The 18,361-nt window shown below is 40.5% G+C and overlaps 1 protein-coding gene across 3 annotated transcripts in view; it reads right to left on the reverse strand.

Moving 5' to 3' along the window:
- The window catches only part of GAREM1 (GRB2 associated regulator of MAPK1 subtype 1), a 130,008-nt gene that overhangs the window by 87,937 nt on the left and 23,710 nt on the right, over positions 1–18,361 (reverse strand). For 2 of the 3 annotated variants that reach the window (XM_034762841.1, XM_034762840.1), the window contains exon 2: positions 13,952–14,092. In XM_034762841.1, coding sequence (XP_034618732.1) covers positions 13,952–14,092 — 141 coding nt within the window. Of the gene's footprint in view, positions 1–13,951; positions 14,093–18,361 lie in introns of those variants that run through there. The other variant, XM_034762842.1, reaches the window with a different exon arrangement.

Genomic DNA, 18,361 nt, shown 5'->3' on the forward strand with positions numbered 1-18,361 from the left:
CACTTCACCACCAAACACTACAGCCACGTCTGGAGAAAGTTAGAGCGGTTTAATACCACACAGCAACCCTACTTCTCATCTTAAATGCTTGCTGTCATGGATCACTGGGCATGCCCATGTCCTGTACCCCTCTGCAGTTTCTTGTGAGTGCACCCTTTCTAGTGATGGAGGCCCTGAAGGAAGTTCCACAACTCTCCCACTCTTAGATTGGGTCCCTCGGCTTCAGCATCTGTTTCTCACAGTGGCTGCTTTTGCGGGGCCCATTTGGCTTGGGTCACTGCAGGAGTCTGTCTCTCTCTCTCTCGGGAGCTCCATACGCAATGACAGCTCAACCTTTTCAAAACACAATACTACTGTATTTAACAGTGAGCTGAACATTGTGGTTAAAGAAATGGGTTAATACAAAAGAGACTGACCTGCATAAATCTTACCAAACTTCACTCCTTCCTCAGAAGTTTTCAGTAAGTTCCATTCAGCCTAATCATCCCTACTCCTGTGCTGGGAGAGACAGCAAGCCCCTGCAGCACTCAGTCTCAGAGAGAGAGAGAGAGAGACAGACAGACACTCTCCTCCAGATCTTTAACAACAACAACAGAGGTCAGGATTTGTTTATTTACAGTTGATATGAAACACCTCCAATGGCAGTGAGTTCAACTCTGATCCCCATCCAGCATTGTGCTAGAGCATTGGTTCTGTTCTGACTCAGAGTGCCACCCACCAAAGCGCTATCGATATATATTGCAGTCCACTGTTTTCCTCAGAGGTCTCCCATCCAAACACTGGCCAGGCCCTGCTTCCAGATGTAGTTCTAATGCATTTCACAGGTAAGGTGCTTCATTTAGTGCACTGTGTGTCTGGTGCTGCATATTCTTCTGAAGTATGCTCCTTGACCAAAGCCATGGGCAGCAAACTAGCAGAAGGTTTATGCAGGATGGGGGGGGGAAAAAAAAGAAAAAAAAAAACCCTACTCAAGCATACACAGTAGACTCTTCATATAAGCACTTCTGTATGGGGGCGGGGAGGGAATGCAGGAAAGACATTTAAATGCACTAGAACCATAAAGTTTGGGATTTTAGCATTGCTCTCTATAAACAGATAAAAAAACCAAACAAAAAAAACTTAGATTAAAGTAGATTGTATTTTGAGCCTGTCAGACTTAAGTTTAAGAAACCACAGCATTTTTCCTATACAAGAGTTTCATCCCTGATTTTCAGAAATCTAGTCCACTCTGTTAGAGATATTTGTACTTTTCAGGAGGTCATTCTTCTTTACCTCACCAAAATGAATGTAAATCCTAAGGAAGTTCGCTGCCAGTTCTGTATTAATTATTATTTCATTCTCTAGTTTCTCATGAGAGATTAATAGATTTAATTTTGGCAGAGCTGACGCTAGTGACCAATTAAGATACAATGCAATGAGCTGTTCCATACAGTATGGGTTCTAAAATTGAAGGTTATTGACATGTCCAAGGAAAGAGATCTCTTTCTTCAAGGCTACATGGGAGGGACATCCCAAAACATTTTTCTCTTTTAACCGTGGGGGAGTGTCATAGCATAGTGACCTTTGAACCACCGACATGAGGAATATTGAATGGGACCACGGTCACGATTCCCCTTCCCAAAATGTAACTTACACAGTGGTTTAGATTTAAATTTCTTCATCCTCTGAAGTCCATCAATCATCCAAAACAGAGCCTGTTAAAGTCTTAGCTTGTCTGCCAGGTGGCCCACCAACCAAGCTTGCATGGGAGCCTGCATGTGACAAACCCAGGCATGCTGCATTTTCCCTTCACGCTACCTGCTCTGCCCTTGGGATCAAAAAAGAGAGTGTTTTACAGTTTACCCAATAACAGGAGCAATATTCTTGTACATAATAAAAAAGCTGAGGGGAGGGGGGGGGGGGGGGGGGGGGGAACAGTGCAGAAAAAGTGTGTATTTTCAGCTTGAACCAAAATAATGCTGTAGGCTTTGATAGAGTTTCTTCAGAACCTAGGTCCTATAGAATAAAGCTAAATCCTCACAGTTCATTGTATACCCCAACCTTCCATTGCCACCTGTTCTACTCTTAGGCTATGTCTACACTACGCACCTTTTAGTGACACAGCTATGCGGCTACAGCCGTGATGCTAAAAGGTGCGCAGTGTAGCTGCTGTTTGTTGGCAGGAGAGAGCTCTCCCACCGACAAAAAACTTCCACCCTCAACAAGTGACGGTAGCTTTGTTGGCAGGAGAGCATGCCTGCCCACAAAACACCGGCACTTTTCATTGGCAAAACTTTTGTTATTTGGGGATATTTTTTTCACACCCCGAACAACAAAAGTTTTGCCGATGAGGTTCCAGTGTAGACAAAGCTTTAGCCTTACATTGTCCTGAAGTTCAGACAGAAGTATAGCTAGCCTTTTTACTAACATGAGCAGTGCTCATACGTATTTAACTCTAGGATAATCCATGTTAACTGAGAAAAACTATACAAACCACATTATAGCTTATGGCAGGGGTGGACAAACTACGGCCTGTGGGCCACATCTGGCCCGTGGGACCCTCCAGCCCGGCCCCCGAGCTCCTGGCCCGGGGACAGGGAGCATGGGTATGTGGATGGGGCAAATGTCCGGGGGGGGGGGGGGGGGGGGGGGGGAGGGGGGGGGGGGGGGGGGGGGGGGGGGGGGGGGGGGGGGAGGGGGACAGATAGGAGGTGGGGGCCGGGCCACGACCCCCTCTCCTAACCTGCCCTCCATACAATTTACAAAACCCGATGCGGCCCTCAGGCCAAAAAGTTTTCCCACCCCTGGCTTAAGGATACTTTAAAAAAAAAAAAAAAAAAAAAAAAAGGGCAAGCACAAACCTGCTCATACTTTAAGGAAGCATCTCCCCCTACAAAATTACAGTCCTGGATCACTAGCTAAAACTTAAACTCTACTTAAACTCCCCACATAACCAACAAATTTATATTTGGCATAGTAGTGTGTTTTCATTTTGCTACTGGCACTGCTTTATACAGCAGTTCAGTCATTGCTTAAGAAACCTGTGATGTCAGTTTCTTTAATAGGATACACAGTTGTGACTGCTTTGGTTCCCAGGCATAAAGTCTTCTGGTTTCCAGGGGGAAGAATGAAGTATTGCTACCAGACTTCCCATCAGCAGTTGAAGCAGCATGCACTGACTCAGAGAAGAAACTTTTGGATGCCTGAGCAGACATTTACAAGATCACATCATCCTGTGCTATAGGCTTCCTGCTTTCCTCCAAACTCCATCCCAAAAGTCTTCCTGTAGACTTCTATCCAGTGTGCTGTATTTTAAGCAACAAAAATAATATTAGTTGTTTTTGCACTACACCTCTACCCCGATATAACGCAACCCACTATAACACGAATTCGGATATAACGTGGTAAAGCAGTGCTCCGGGAGGGAGGGGGGTGTGCACTCCAGCGGATCAAAGCAAGTTAGATATAATTCAGTTTCACCTATAACGTAGTAAGGTTTTTTGGCTCCCGAGGACAGCGTTATATCGGGGTAGACGTGTATTTACTTGCCATTTTAGTTTAGTTAAAACAGCTCCTTCTCTAATTTTGGGAAGTTAATCAATGCAAGTCTGAAATGTGGGTTTTACATACTATTTCCTACATCTGTGATAGGAAATCTATACCACTTTTTTCAAAAGTAGATTTAGACCTAGAGGAGACCAAAATCCAGGAAAGGGAGCGAAGAGATGAATGTGAAAGGGAGGAAAAATGCACAAGAGTGGAGAGGGTAGAAGACGAAAGAAGGAATGTGCAAAAGAATCCACATAATGAAGCAGTCACCCCCAAAACAATCATTTAAATATTTGTACTTGCAAGAATTCTGCATCACTGTTCTATAGTATGGATCTAGCAAAATAAGGATTACATGATCCTGTATTTGAATTAAAACCAGAACCCTACCAGTTACTACATCATTCTTTGCAAGAGCTTCATTTGCAGTAGCGTTAGCTTTCTTTCCTACCCCCATAAACACACAGTGTCGTCAGCTATGAATAGTTCACCTAGACCTTCATTACCAATAAGCATCTTCACTCCATAATATGTGTCTGTAAGGAAAGAAGACATAGCAAGATTTTTTAACAGAGGAAAAGGTTGTCTGCCTACTACAAAAGGAGACTGTGGATTCTTGTTTTGCAGAGAAAGTGATACCTACTATTTTTGCCAGCTTCACCAAAACCAGTAACCACGCCCTTTGGCTCGCTTCCCACTCCTCTCTAACCCTTCCCCCAGCCTCTCGGCTGCTGAGATTGGCTGCTACTCTACCCTTTCCTTGACCATTATTTTTAAATCGTCATCCTCAATTTATGCCTTGCTGTTCCTTCCTAAGCAGCAGCAGCAGAGTGAAACTGAACCAAATTTTTTATCAGTTTTATTGCTGTCCAAACGAATCTGAAAAAAATCCCAATGAAGACTGACAAGACCCTGGTAAGCTTTCATCCACCTGCAAGTTCGCAAAGCTAGAGCAACAGCAGAGGCGCAGAGCTGCCTGAAGAATCAGGAGGAAGATGCTGTATTGGACACAAACTCCATGTTCGGCCAGTTATCTTCTCCAATTAGAAAGGCTAGAAATTTAGTTGTCTCTCTTCCCATCTGCCCCAAATGAAAATTTAGATTTTGAAGGAGCTGAAGGCTTTCATTAGGACATATAATCGGCTTTCCATAGAGGCCTATTTTTAAAATCCAGCTGGGAATCCCAGCTTTCAAACAGAAAAATTAATCTGACTTTAATATGAGGTATTAAGGCTACAATCATGCTAGATACCTATCCAATCAGTCTATTAAAAAGATGTGGGTACAGGACACTTGTTCCCAAGAGAAGATACAAGAATGCTGCTGGCTGCAATCTGCTGAAGGACAGGGAAAGAGAACCCCAAAGAGCATCAAGAAAAGATAAGTCTCAGGTTACAGAAATATTTAAATAAGGGCCAACCACTACTAAGAAAAATGGGGGCTCTTTGATTATTCAATTACACAAACAACTAAAAAAACCCACCCCAAATCTGTACCTTCTTTACTTTTACTTTGTTTCTGGAAAGGAACGGATAAATGATTTTCATGGACCTTTATGCAACTAACCAAATATTTGAGATAAAAAAACAAAAAAGCACTCTTATAATTGGATGTTTCTCTAACAGTTATGTATGATCACATGTCAGTGACTGTACTTTTATCAGCACTAATTGCAAGAAAGACATTAGCAACTGGATGTCTTCAAAATGGCACTAAAACCAACAGGGATCAACATCGCAGGTAGCCCCTTCCATACAACAGCATTGGCTACTGGGCCATCAGATGCTTAAGTGTCTTTTGGAAGTGGCACACATTTACTTAAATGAAGTGTACAAAAAAAAAAAAAAAAAAAAAGTATTACAAATGCTGCATTTAGGCACTGTTCTTTCTGTAAGTTACACAGCCTTTTAGGGCACGTCAGCCCCAAGAAAGCCATGTGCTATTTGGGTGTCAGGCTACACTATCTCAGGCAGGGTATAAAGTAAATTAAGAAGCAAAACATCCTGCTTCATGGCAGGGAGTGGTACAGCTGCATGTAGGGAAGAACTCATGTGAATAAACTCCCCACCCAATAAACAATGCTACTCCCTGTTCTAGGTCTCATCCTCTTTTCTTGGAACCTCTCAAGGAGGATTCATTATGACCTAGGGCTGTACAGTTCCACTGGCAGAAAGTAAAATGTTTGGTATCAGAGGAAGCCAAATATACACGACCTGCTCTTCTTTCCAATTGTACAGATAACTAGACACTAGAGGCCCCTGCCTTTTACTGAATATTTGGGACATGGGGGAGGGAGTGCTTCCCTCAACTGTGGATTCAGAGTGGGAAGCTTAAGCAAAGAGTTGTCCCGGGGGTCCCCTTTTGAATGGCTGAATTTTGGCAGTGAAGACCTTCAGACTGTCAGCCAAGGAAGAACCTTGTGTCCCCTCCTTTCTCTACAGGCATCTGGGAGACACTGAACATACTTAGTATGTAGTGGAGATCTAGTAGGGTTGGCATAGTGCTGAGGGGCGGATAAGGTCACAGCTCTATTCCAAGTTCCTTGTGACCTTGGACAAGCCACAGCCTTAGTATGGCCATTTAATAATTCTCTTTGTCAAATGTTTTAAGAAAGTAGCTAGACTGATATGTAAGTGCCATGGTATGAAGACATGTGCCCTCCTTATAATTCCCAAGGATCCAGTTGCCATACAGCGTGCGGCAGAATGGCTGTCCAAATCACAAATCTGAGTCCAAGAGTCAAGAGAACCTTTAGAAATAGGAGCAGCATCCAAAGCCACAGATCACAGGAGTCTTAGGGTCTGTCTACACTGCATTTTAAAATCACAGCAGCAAGACTCAGGCTTGTACTAGGACGCTAAAAACAGCTGTGTAGACATTCAGGCAGGAGCTTAGGATCTGAAACCCACAAAAGCCAGAGCCTAAAGAACTACATAGCGGTTTTTAGCACCATAGGGCAAGCCCCACAAGCCTGAGTCTGTAGATCAGTGGTCCCCAAACTTTTGAGGGTCTCACACACACACACACCCACACACACACACACACACACCCTTACCCCTGTCCACGCTCTGCCCCCTCCCCCGAGAGCTGGGGCCGGAAGCGGGGCCTCTACTGCGGGGGGAGGGGTGAGAGTGACACGGACAGGGGTAAGGGGGAAGAGGCTGGTGCTGCAACTGGGGGTGGGAGTGAGCCACGCTGAGGCTCGAGACAAGGCCAGCTGTGGGGCCGGATGAGAGGGACGCAGCTAGGGGTGGGGCCCAAGCAGAGCTGGGGGAGGAGAGGGGCTGCGTAGAGCTCCCTCTCCACCCCCTGTGGGGGCTGGTCCCAGCCCTGCTGCACCCTCCTCCCCTGGAGTTCCTCCACACACTATTAGACTCAGGCTCTGAGATTTGCAGCCATGGGTTTTAAAACACAGTGTAGATGTATCCTTGGAGCTCTCCAGCTTCACAACTGAAGAGGCACATTCACTTATGAGAGGGCCTTTAGCCAGTATCATCCTCCTCATTAGCAGGAAACAAATGAGCAACACAAGCCTATGACGCATTCGGCCATGATTAACAAGTCTATCAAGTATAAACAAGCTTTAGAGCTACCATACAATAACATCCTACTAAACCAGCAAAGAGATTTCTGACTTATTCATCCCAGCTGCCTCACCTGTCAAAGGCTCACATGACACAGTTTTAAATTTTTCAATCAGTGCTTTGTTTAAAAAAAGAGACACTCTGATAGCTATCAAAACACGTAGGTAAGCAACAGGACAGGGCATGTGTTATTATAGCGCAATAATTGCACACCTCCACTATGCTGTGAGGCATGAGGTCAAAGGCAGAATGTTTACAACACCCAAAATACATGACAGTGTAACACACCCTGGAATGTGATGTTCTTTTATTTTAAAAAATTAGAAAGTGTTTTCTTCTGTACTAGTTACATCATAGCTGCCAATTGTGTGTTCATATACAGAAGGAGGTATCCCCCCAAGCAATGAGAGAAAATTTTTAAAAAAGTTTACTTTTTAAAACATGTTGCTTTAACAACCCTCTTCAGAGGAGTGTTCTTGCTCTGAGGAAGTTCATCAAACATGGCAGTCAGAAGAACAAATGAGGCAAGCAAGCTGCCACCTAGGTACAGCAGAATTAAGACCCTACATTACATTTTATATATAACTTTTTAAAAATCCTACAGTTCCTGTTCTGCAAGGTTGAATGAGGAAGTCACAGCAAAGGGGTGGAGGCAGAGATATTATTGGTTAAATGACCCTCCAGTTGCATCGAACTTGTTTATCTTCAATACAAGTTTCTCTTCCCTGCCTTGCTCTTCCCCCCCCCCCCCAGCTTTTTTTCCTTTATAAGAATGGCCATACTGGGTGAGATCAATGATCTATCTAGCACAGCATTCCGTCATCTGACAGTGGCCAGTACCAGATGCTTCAGAGGGAACAAACAGAACAGGTCAATTTACTGAGTGATCCAATACCCGTCATCCAGTCCCAGCTTCCACCAGTCAGTTAGGAACACCCAGAGGATGGGGTTGCATCCCTGACCATAACTAATAGCCATTGATGGACTTTTCTAATTCTTTTTTAAACCCAATTATACTTTTGGCTTTCACAACACCCCCTGGCAACGAATTCCACAGGTTGACTGTGTGTTTGTTGTATGAAGAAATACTTCCTTATGTTTGTTTTAAACCTGCTGTCTATTAATGTCATTAGGTGGGTGAACCTAGTTCTTGTGTTATGTGAAGGGGTAAATAACACTTCCTTATTAGTTTTCTCCACACCTTTCATGTATTATACTTATCCACACCATCTTTGTTGTTCTGTAAAGTTTTGTTTTGTTAGTTTAAAAAAAACCAATGGCTCTGTCAATTTTTAGAATTATTGAAATCCTTGCTCTGCATGTAATGCCTGCAGAATGACAAGTCTAAGTAATGTGTCCACTTCTAGGGTCTTTCAAAGAAAGGACATACAGGTATAATGTACTATGATCACACACAGACACATTATGGTCACCAGCAATGACTGAACCTGGGATCCTCAGCATCAAAAAGCCTCTACTTCTTGAGCAAAAAGAAACCTAAAGGAGTTCCAAGATATTAGAAGCCTGAATAGCCAGTGCAGTGACACATGAGCACATGCAGCAGCCAGTGTATTACATATTCCTTTTCAAGCCTATGTAAAGTGCCGGAGTGTAGCACACTGGGGTCAAATCACACTGAGGATCAAAGTGTCTGTTTATGGAGCCGCCATTCATTATACAAGAAAATTCACCTTTCCGACTGACTCCAAGGGGACCACCACGGATGGGGATGAGGGAGGCAATCGATGTTGATAAGAAGCAGTATACTGCTGTCTGATTCTGCATGCTTTCCATTTCCAGAGTCCCTTTTGTTTAAAAGGAAAGTGTAATCACTGAAGTCCCTCAGTCCTATGCCCCAAGATACGATATGACAGGTTCCCCCCCCAGCCCCTCAGACAGACTACTTTTTACTAATATCCGGAAAGCTATAGACCATTGCCTGAGCTGATGTTATTAATTTTTCCAACCTGGCTCATGCATAATTCACACAATCAGTTGAAGATGCTACAGAGACAGATGTCCATTTGTTCAGTGTGTGCATCTAGGACTAGGTGTATTTTAAACATTTATAAAGCTATTTTACAACAGGGTGCCTCCTTGATAGGTTTCATTTATGAAATAAGATGGTGGGTACCAATTACCCTGGGAAAGGACAGACACACTAGACAGCAAATTAACACCAATACCGAGTAACGTAATGTCTTTAAACTCTCATGAAGCCAGATTCTATCCATACACATTAAGATAGGACTCACAATCAAAATGTTAATTTTGACCCACCCTTCATTTAACATGCATGTGAAGACTTATCTTTTGTTTTAGGAGCCAGATCACATTAGCCATTTTGTTTTAATTATATGAAAATTGAACTAGACGCTACATTAACTTTAGCTTTTACTCTAAAGAGAAGCAGACTGGAAACAGTATTCAAAAGGGAACACTCAGACTTACAGCTGTGTCATACTTAACTGTTCCTCTACAACAAGAATCTAACCTTGCCACCATCCATAGTAGAATATTTACACTGAAGCAGTGGAAAAAACCCTGGAAGTGATGGTTAACAGGACAGTAGAGTTAAGCCCAGGATTCATCATTCAATAATTCGTTTCCATCCTGCTAAAAAAAAGCTTTGGGTGAAATAAATATTAATATTTAACTTTCTAAACAGCATTTGTACCTCATTTTGAGGGGTAGCAAAAATAATGCTTGCTCAATACTAGCAATTATGTATACGAATGATAGTCTTGTGGTAATTAAACCTATAATCCAGGAGAATAAAATTAGTTTCAACTTCTCCTTCTCATTCACTAGTTGCACTCAGAAATCATAATGGAAGCTACTTTACTATAATTTTGACAGAAAAAGCTACTCTATCCTTAAAAAAAAATTAAAAATAAAATAAAGATTGCTATTATAACAGCCACCGGAACTCAATAGGTTTTGTAGAAAATACCCGTATCAAAATGCTAGTGTGGTGTTCACACTGCATGTTCCCAATTCATAGGCGCTTAAAGTTACAGCATTCGTTAAAAGAACAGTAGTCAGCAAAGCATTAGATGGCCAAGATTTATAGAGATACAACATTTAGCATCACATGATAACAAAAAGCACCAACAGACATTTTAAATCCTTCAGAGGCTAGCTCTAGAGTGGCCATTAAGACAACTCTAAATGGTGTAAATCCACACCAAACAACCTGCCAAGTGATGGGCATTTTTACAAATACAAATCAGAATTTTTGATATAAATTGGCTAGTAGCTAAATATACCTCCAGTACACATCAATACCAACCACAGCTGAAGACCATACCCTTTAGTAACACTTGGATCAGGGCTGGCAGTTGAGTGCGTTAATATGGAGAAGCTGCCATTAAGTCTACGTAAACGCACCATCCAAACAGTAGATTACGAAAACTTCTCTGAGAAAAGGCTACACACACACACACACACACACACACACACACACAAGTACTTCTTTCCCAGTACATCACCTGTAACATTGCATGTTTTCAAAATAATTTCTAACTAATGTCTAATGTGCAGAGTCCTGCACTTAGGACGGAAGAATCCCATGCACTGCTACAGACTAGGGACCGAATGGCTAGGTAGCAGTTCTGCAGAAAAGGACCTAGGGGTCACAGTGGACGAGAAGCTGGATATGAGTCAGTGTGCTCTTGTTGCCAAGAAGGCTATTGGCATTTTGGGCTGTATAAGTAGGGGCATTGCCAGCAGATCGAGGAATGTGATCTTTCCCCTTTATTCGACATTGGTGAGGCCTCATCTGGAATACTGTGTCCAGTTTTGGGCCCCACACTGAAAGAAGGATGTGGAAAAATTGGAGAGAGTCCAGCGGAGGGCAACAAAAATGATTAGGGGTCTGGAGCACACGACTTATGAGGAGAGGCTGAGGGAACTGGGATTGTTTAGTCTCCAGAAGAGAAGAATGAGGGGGGATTTGATAGCAGCCTTCAACTACCTGAAGGGAGGTTCCAAAGAGGATGGAGCTCGGCTGTTCTCAGTGGTGGCAGACGACAGAACAAGGAGCAACGGTCTCAAGTTGCAGTGGTGGAGGTCCAGGTTGGATATTAGGAAACACTATTTCACTAGGAGGGTGGTGAAGCACTGGAATGCGTTACCTAGGGAGGTGGTGGAGTCTCCTTCCTTGGAGATTTTTAAGGCCTGGCTTGACAAAGCCCTGGCTGGGATGATTTACTTGGGAATGGTCCTGCTTTGAGCAGGGGGTTGGACTAGATGACCTCTTGAGGTCTCTTCCAACCCTGATATTCTATGATTCTATGAAGCTATTCCAGGACAGTGTCAGAACCCAGCAAGTGTGTATGTTCACCTCATATAGAGTAAGCTCTGAAATTCTTCATTAGTTAAGGTAAAATTCAGAAGTTGATATTTAGTTTTTGATCAGAACTTTTCTATACCCATAGAAGGCATTTTAATGTTTAGCTTACAATATAATGAATTACACTTAAGTAGGAGGGAAAGTTGGTTTTACTTTTCTAGTAAGTGTTTTATTTTTCCTGTGATGGTTTCTTTACTGGTAGCAAAGTGTATTATGCATATTAAACACACATTTTTTGTTGGTATTAGCCACATCCTATACTGATAGAATCCTTATGCAAAACTAGACTTCTGTGGGATCTTGGGAGTATAACCTAATTATTTCAGATTTTTATCTCAGACACATCTATGTAAATCTGGAGTTACTACATAGGGTGGAGTGACTCTGGATTCATACCATGTAACAGATTAGGATCTAACCCTAATCTCAAATTCAGAATTAATGAAACCAATATTTCAAGGAAAAACAGGAAATAAGTTAACTACTGCAAAAAGACATCACTAGTAACAATCATGCATCAATAACCCCTTGAGATGTGCCAATAATGAGTTTAATTTTATGTTTCCCATCTTCTAAGAGTACACCGAAGATTCTAAAACACGCCATTCAGTATGTAGAAAGCTAAGTGTTTATTTGACCAAAGCATTACAGCTCAAGCAGTGCGGGGGTCTTTGAGATTGCTGCTACTATGCATAAACTAAAAACTGTTTACACTAAACAAGTTTAATGCCACACATGTTATGATATACTGATGTGCCTTCACACTGAAGAATATAAATGTAGCTTTTTAAATTAAGTTTCCAAACTCCAAGGAGAAATAGAAATGGGGAAAAAACTAGCGTAAGTCCCATCGTTGAAATATAGCGTATCACTGCTGCAAGTCTTTCATATTCAAAACTGTTATTACATTAGTTATGTATTAGAACGAACCAAAACGACAGTGTTAACAAAAGGACAGTAATCTAGTCAACACAATATAGGAAAGAAAAGGAAAATGTGATTCCAATTTTGTTTTACATTTTATTAGTGTTTATAACTCAAGTTGTCCATTACACTTCCCATCCTCCACCCCACCCCAGTTTTCCCCCCCCCCCCACAGAGAGGAGTTTATATATCTTCCTATGGTAGATTTTATTTAAATGCTAAACATGTTTATCCGGTCCAATTTGGGGGTGGAAATACAGCAAATTCTTAGGTGATACAAAATAGTACTAAAGCAGTTTTTGCCACAAAGAAAATAACTTGGAAATGATATTAATTAATTATATCACATTTATGTGTAACAATAAAAAAAAAAAAGCATACTTTGTGCAGTCTGTAGCAGGAAGGTATTGCAGCTGAGTTAGTATTATGCTATGATTTTATATCACTCTCTGGCTCTTACTGTGGTACTATTGTAAACCCCTACCATGAAAATATGCAGCTAAGTGTAAAATTTATTCCAGTTCTGTCCTATTTCACTTGCGCTACTACTAAAAAGTACTCAAAAATACTATGAAATATTGTTAATGAGTTCATATGAAAACTACTGGCAGCTAATTATACTCCAAAATTATATCCTATTTTACTAAATAGTAGGGCTGTCAATCGCAGTTAACTCAAGTGATTAGCATAAAACAAATTAACTAGATTAAAAAAATAGTCGTGATTAATCGCAGTTTTAATTGCAATGTTAATAGAATATCAATTTAAATTTATTATAAATACTTATGATTTTCTACATTTTCAAATATATTCATTGCAATTACAATATAGAATACAAAGTGTACAATGCTCACTTTATATTTTTTTATTACAAATATTTGCACTGTAAAAAAAGGAATAGTATTTTTCAATTCACCTGATATGAGTACTGTAAGTGCAATCTCTTTATCATGAAAGTATAACTTACAAATGTAGAATTATTATTTTTTTACACAACTGCACTCAAAACAAAACAATGTAAAAGTTTAGAGCCTACAAATCCACTCAATCCTAATTCTGGTTCAGCCAATCAAGTTTGTTTACATTTATGGGAGACAATGCTGCCCACTTCTTATTTATAATGCCACCTGAAAGTGAGAACAGGTACGGTTGTAGCCGACGTTTAGCATATCTGGCATTCAAATACCTTGCAACATTTGTATACCCCTTCATGCTTCTACCACCATTCCAGAGGACATGCTTCCACGCTGAATTTAAATTGGTATTCAATTATTTTTTAACAATGCAATTAAAACTGATTAATCATGACTTTTTTTTTAAATCTACTAAATAGTTATGTGATTTACCAGCGTGCTGCCTAAATAAATATAAATGCATTCAGTCTAATGCAGTAGCCCTGGGTGTGGCTTCAGTTCCTCTTATGCTCTCTGTTACAAAGTTCAGCCACAATCACTCTAACATCAGATGTTTAGCTTCTCTCTGCCAAGCAAAATGGTCAATGTAATTGACAGGCAATTCATTTTCTTTGATAGTTTATTTTAAAAATCAATGATAGCTTTACCTGCATAATGTACAGGGATTTCTATCTTTGGCCCTATGACATAATGACCCTCCTCCAGACTATGAGCTGTAATTGTTGTCCACTGCCGGCATGAATGAATCACAAGGTAATCATTTTCTCGAAGGCCTTCAACAGCGTCTCCTGCAAAACAGATGTAATTTTATATCAGATTCACTGCATAAAGAAATACTACGAAACTCCGCATTACACAACTTAAAGCCATTTATTTCACATTATCTTTACTGCAGTGATTAAGTATTTTACCCAACCTAAATATCAAAAGTTTCTGATGACAGGTTACAATCGTATACATTTTCATTTAGCAATTTACTCTTACAACTGGAGAAAATAAAATTAAATATTAGCATAGGAATACTAGAAAAATGTAATTCAGTTATTCAGCAGCAACTCTAGGGTTCTTATGAAGAAAGCTAGAATGAGCAGACTTTTTGGCCTCCATTTATTTTTATTTAGCTCCCTTAATGAGAAGCACATGACATTTTAATTTTCAAAATACAGAGATTACCAGTGTGCTTACTCATACTTTACTGGGGGTTTTGCAGCAAGTGGTGAGAGAGAACAGAACAAGGGAAGACTTCCCCACCCCACATACAATGATGAGCCTTATTAAAGAACACACTGGAATTGTCTGTACAAAATCAGCATTAATTGTTATTGAGAATTATGGAGTTACACAAAACAAGGTATTTTGTTTCTAAACAAAAGGTCCATTTCATAATCCACCTTTGCAATTATATGCTCAATCATAAAATACAAGAAAGCACAATTCTGCACATTGAAGAGCAGAAGCACTTATAAGACGGATCAAGTATCTCCTACTGTACTGCACACTACTGCAGTGGATCCATGTTCTGATCAAAAAGATAGCGGAACAAACACCTCTGAGGATAGACGAACGTGATATGGTGCAATCACACACAAATCTAAACTCAGATCTCAGTTTTATATACACATACAGATGTAGTTGGTAAGCATCACCTGTCATTTACATTAAATAATGTATTCAGATCAACACTTTTGTAGCACTAATGCTTGCTTTACATTCTATTTATTAAAGCATTTTAAACAGGCATCATAGACAGAGGTATAACAAGTTACACAAAATATACCGCATTGTTATACTTGTCCTAGATAAGAGGATACCAAATAATTTTCACAAGTTTACAGACCGTAACAAGTCAGTTATTCCTATATACAAAGATATTTTGAGCTTACAACATTAACATCTGAAATTAGCATATCTCCTCCCACAGGTTCAGTCCATTCAGAGGATGACTTCCATTTTGTGCCCCAGACTGTTCTACAAGAATTTGCAGCCATATCAGTTATGGTGAACAGGTCATTGGATATACTCCTGGGGGTGGAAAGATATTTCAGTTTAGTCATTCTACTCTCTTCCCACTCATGACCCAGTTGGTAATTCCTGTTATTTGAGGCTCAATCCTGCAGTCTTTATACCAAAGTTTTCTAATGCTGAAGTAAATGAAAATTCAACGTGAGCAAGAAATGTAAAGCCAACCTTTGCTTACGTGGTTTTGCCAGATGCACTTCCTTTTTCTGTTAGCAGCTATCAAGCCCATCCCAAAACACTCCAAAGTTCATTTCCCCCATAATTGTCCAGCCTCTACAGCTCCTTTGGGTGTCCCTATCAAATTTCAGATGCACATGCCACTCAATATTCCTGGTCAGGACAGAAGTGTTTGGCATGTACAGCGCCTGTGAGAGTCATGTCACATGGCCATTCAAACTGGCAGACAAGAAGGTGCAATACAATTTTCAAAGAGCAATAGACCTCATAATGTAAAAAAAAAAAAAAAAAAAAAAAAAAACCCACACACCACCAAAGCAGTCCATAGATAAGATATCGTCATTACAATACCTCACACACTGGATTCTGGGGCCATAGCATTTACATTAGTGTATTTAACAGTCCATGTGCCATACTCTGTCTCCTACATAGCATGTTGCTTTTACCTATCTTCAATCACATTCAGTCTTTCTACTTAATGCATAGGAAGGAGCCTTAAGGCAAATTCATTCTGTCTTTCTATTACAATGCCTTTAAAGTCATCAGAGACTGATGTGTAACCAACACAGGCCAGGGGTAGTGAGGCAAAAATGCCAACAATTTTAGGTTTTATTTTCCCTTTTCCCCACCAATCATGGCCAAAAAACTTTCATAAAGCAAGTCCTCTTTCAACCTTGCTATCAAGTTTGGAAATGCATATTCCCCTCAACTACTACAGAAGCTCATATACCCTCTCCACTCCTGGAACTGGATCCTCCAAGTTCCTCCATGCAGATAATTAGTGCAGAATTTCACCATCTCAAATTGTTTTTATTTTCCCTGCTGAGACCCTCCACAAAGGAGACACTTTACATAGTCCTGTTTGCCTGTAACAGGCAACTTCTAATACTCCGTTTGCAATGGCCACCACCTGTTCTAATCCTGGGAGCATGAAATGCTGCATTCCGTCAAAGTACCATCCACCTACACGTTTTAAAGACATGTTCTGTGGGAATTTATAGATGTAAGACCAGAAGAGGACATTAGGTAATCTAGTTTGACTTAGTGTATAAAACAGGTCACAGAATTTAATCCACTTACTCCTGTATTAAACCCAATAACTTGCATTTGACTAAACAATATCTTCCAGGAAAACATCCAATCTTGAACACTTCAGCACATGGAGAATCCACTACCTCTCTTGGTAGTTTGCTCTGATTTGTCACGGTTAAAAATGTGTGCCTCATTTCTAATTTAAATTTGTCTGGCTTCAATTTACAGTTCCTGTTATGTCCTTCTCCACTAGATTAAATAGTCCTTTAGCACCTGCTACTTTATCCACGTGAAGATAAAATTCTAGTATATCCTCACCATTTGTAGTCTAGAGAGAAAAGGTGGCTTCAACATAAGGATTGGTATTCAAAACTGAATTCTTGATATTCCAATGAACGGATGGAGTCTGTTTAGTTAATGTAATTTCTTCTACTTTCATTACAACACCCACTCCTGCAGCATGGTTGTTTCTGAGCAAGTGAGGGGGGTGAAAGGGAGTCTGGGGAGGAAATGGCAAACTTGCTTCACTGTAGGGGAATGACCTCCAGTCCCACCATGTTTTTGAAGTAAGGTCAGGTAATTGGCAGAAGAACCTCATGTGCATGTGCACACACACAGCCTTTCTATAATCTCCCCCATCTGGTAGCTTGTGATCAGAGTAGGCAAGATAACTGCTAATATACAGAACTTCTCTTCAAATATTTCGGTCACACATAGCAAATTAGAATTGGTGTGTTTGAAAAAGAGAAGATTTTACAGGAAGACATCCAATAACATTCAGTTTCTGGTTAAGGCAGACTTACAGTTCATATGGTTAAATTCATGCTTTTTATAGTAATTGGCAACAAGCAATTAATTTTGTCCTACAGTAAATATAGTGATCATGCCCATATGGAATTAACTGGCTACAGTGCATGACGTTTAAAGGCAGTACAAAGCATACCTTGCACACCTTTTTCTGTCACTAAGAGTTCAAAGTTATAATTTCAAAACAATACACAAATAAAAAGCTTGTGTGTAATGATCAGGAATTTCAGAGGTCATCCTTGTACAGTATGAAAAAAGTTACACTCAGCAAAGGACACAAACAGACAAGAATTGTTTCCTTTATGGTTTTCATGAAGTGATTTGTCAATGTTTACTGTATTAATTAAAACTGGGTGGGGACTAGGAGTGTAGAGTATCAGAGGGATAGCCGTGTTAGTCTGTATTCACAAAAACAATGAGGAGTCTGGTGGCACCTTAAAGACTAATAGATTTATTTGGGCAAAAGCTTTCATGGATAAAAAACCCCCGTCTTCAGATGCATGGAGTTAAAATTACAGATACCAGGCATAAATATACTGACACACGAAGAGAAGGGAGTTACCTTACAAGTGGAGAACCAGCGTTGACAAGGCCAATTCTGTCAGGGTGGATGTGGTCCACTCCCAATAATTGATGAGGAGGTGTCAATACCAAGAGAGGGAAAATTGCTTTTGTAGTGAGCCAGCCACTCCCAAATTAATGGTGTTAAGTTTGCAAATGAATTGTAGCTCCGCAGTTTCTCTTTGAAGTCTGTTTTTGAAGTTTTTTTTGTTGAAGGACGGCTACTTTTAAATCTGTTATTGAATGTCCAGGGAGACTGAAGTGTTTTCCTACTGGCTTTTGTATGTTCCCATTCCTGATGTCTGATTTGTGTCAATTTATTCTTTTACATAGAGACTGTCCGGTTTGGCCCATGTACATTGCAGAGGGGAGTGCTGGCACATATCACATTGGTAGATATGCAAGTGAGTGAACCCCTGATGCTGTGGTTGGGTCCTCTGATAATGTCGCTAGAGTAGATA

Source organism: Trachemys scripta, chromosome 2 (assembly GCF_013100865.1).
Source record: "Trachemys scripta elegans isolate TJP31775 chromosome 2, CAS_Tse_1.0, whole genome shotgun sequence".
Classification (NCBI taxonomy): Eukaryota; Metazoa; Chordata; order Testudines; family Emydidae; genus Trachemys; species Trachemys scripta.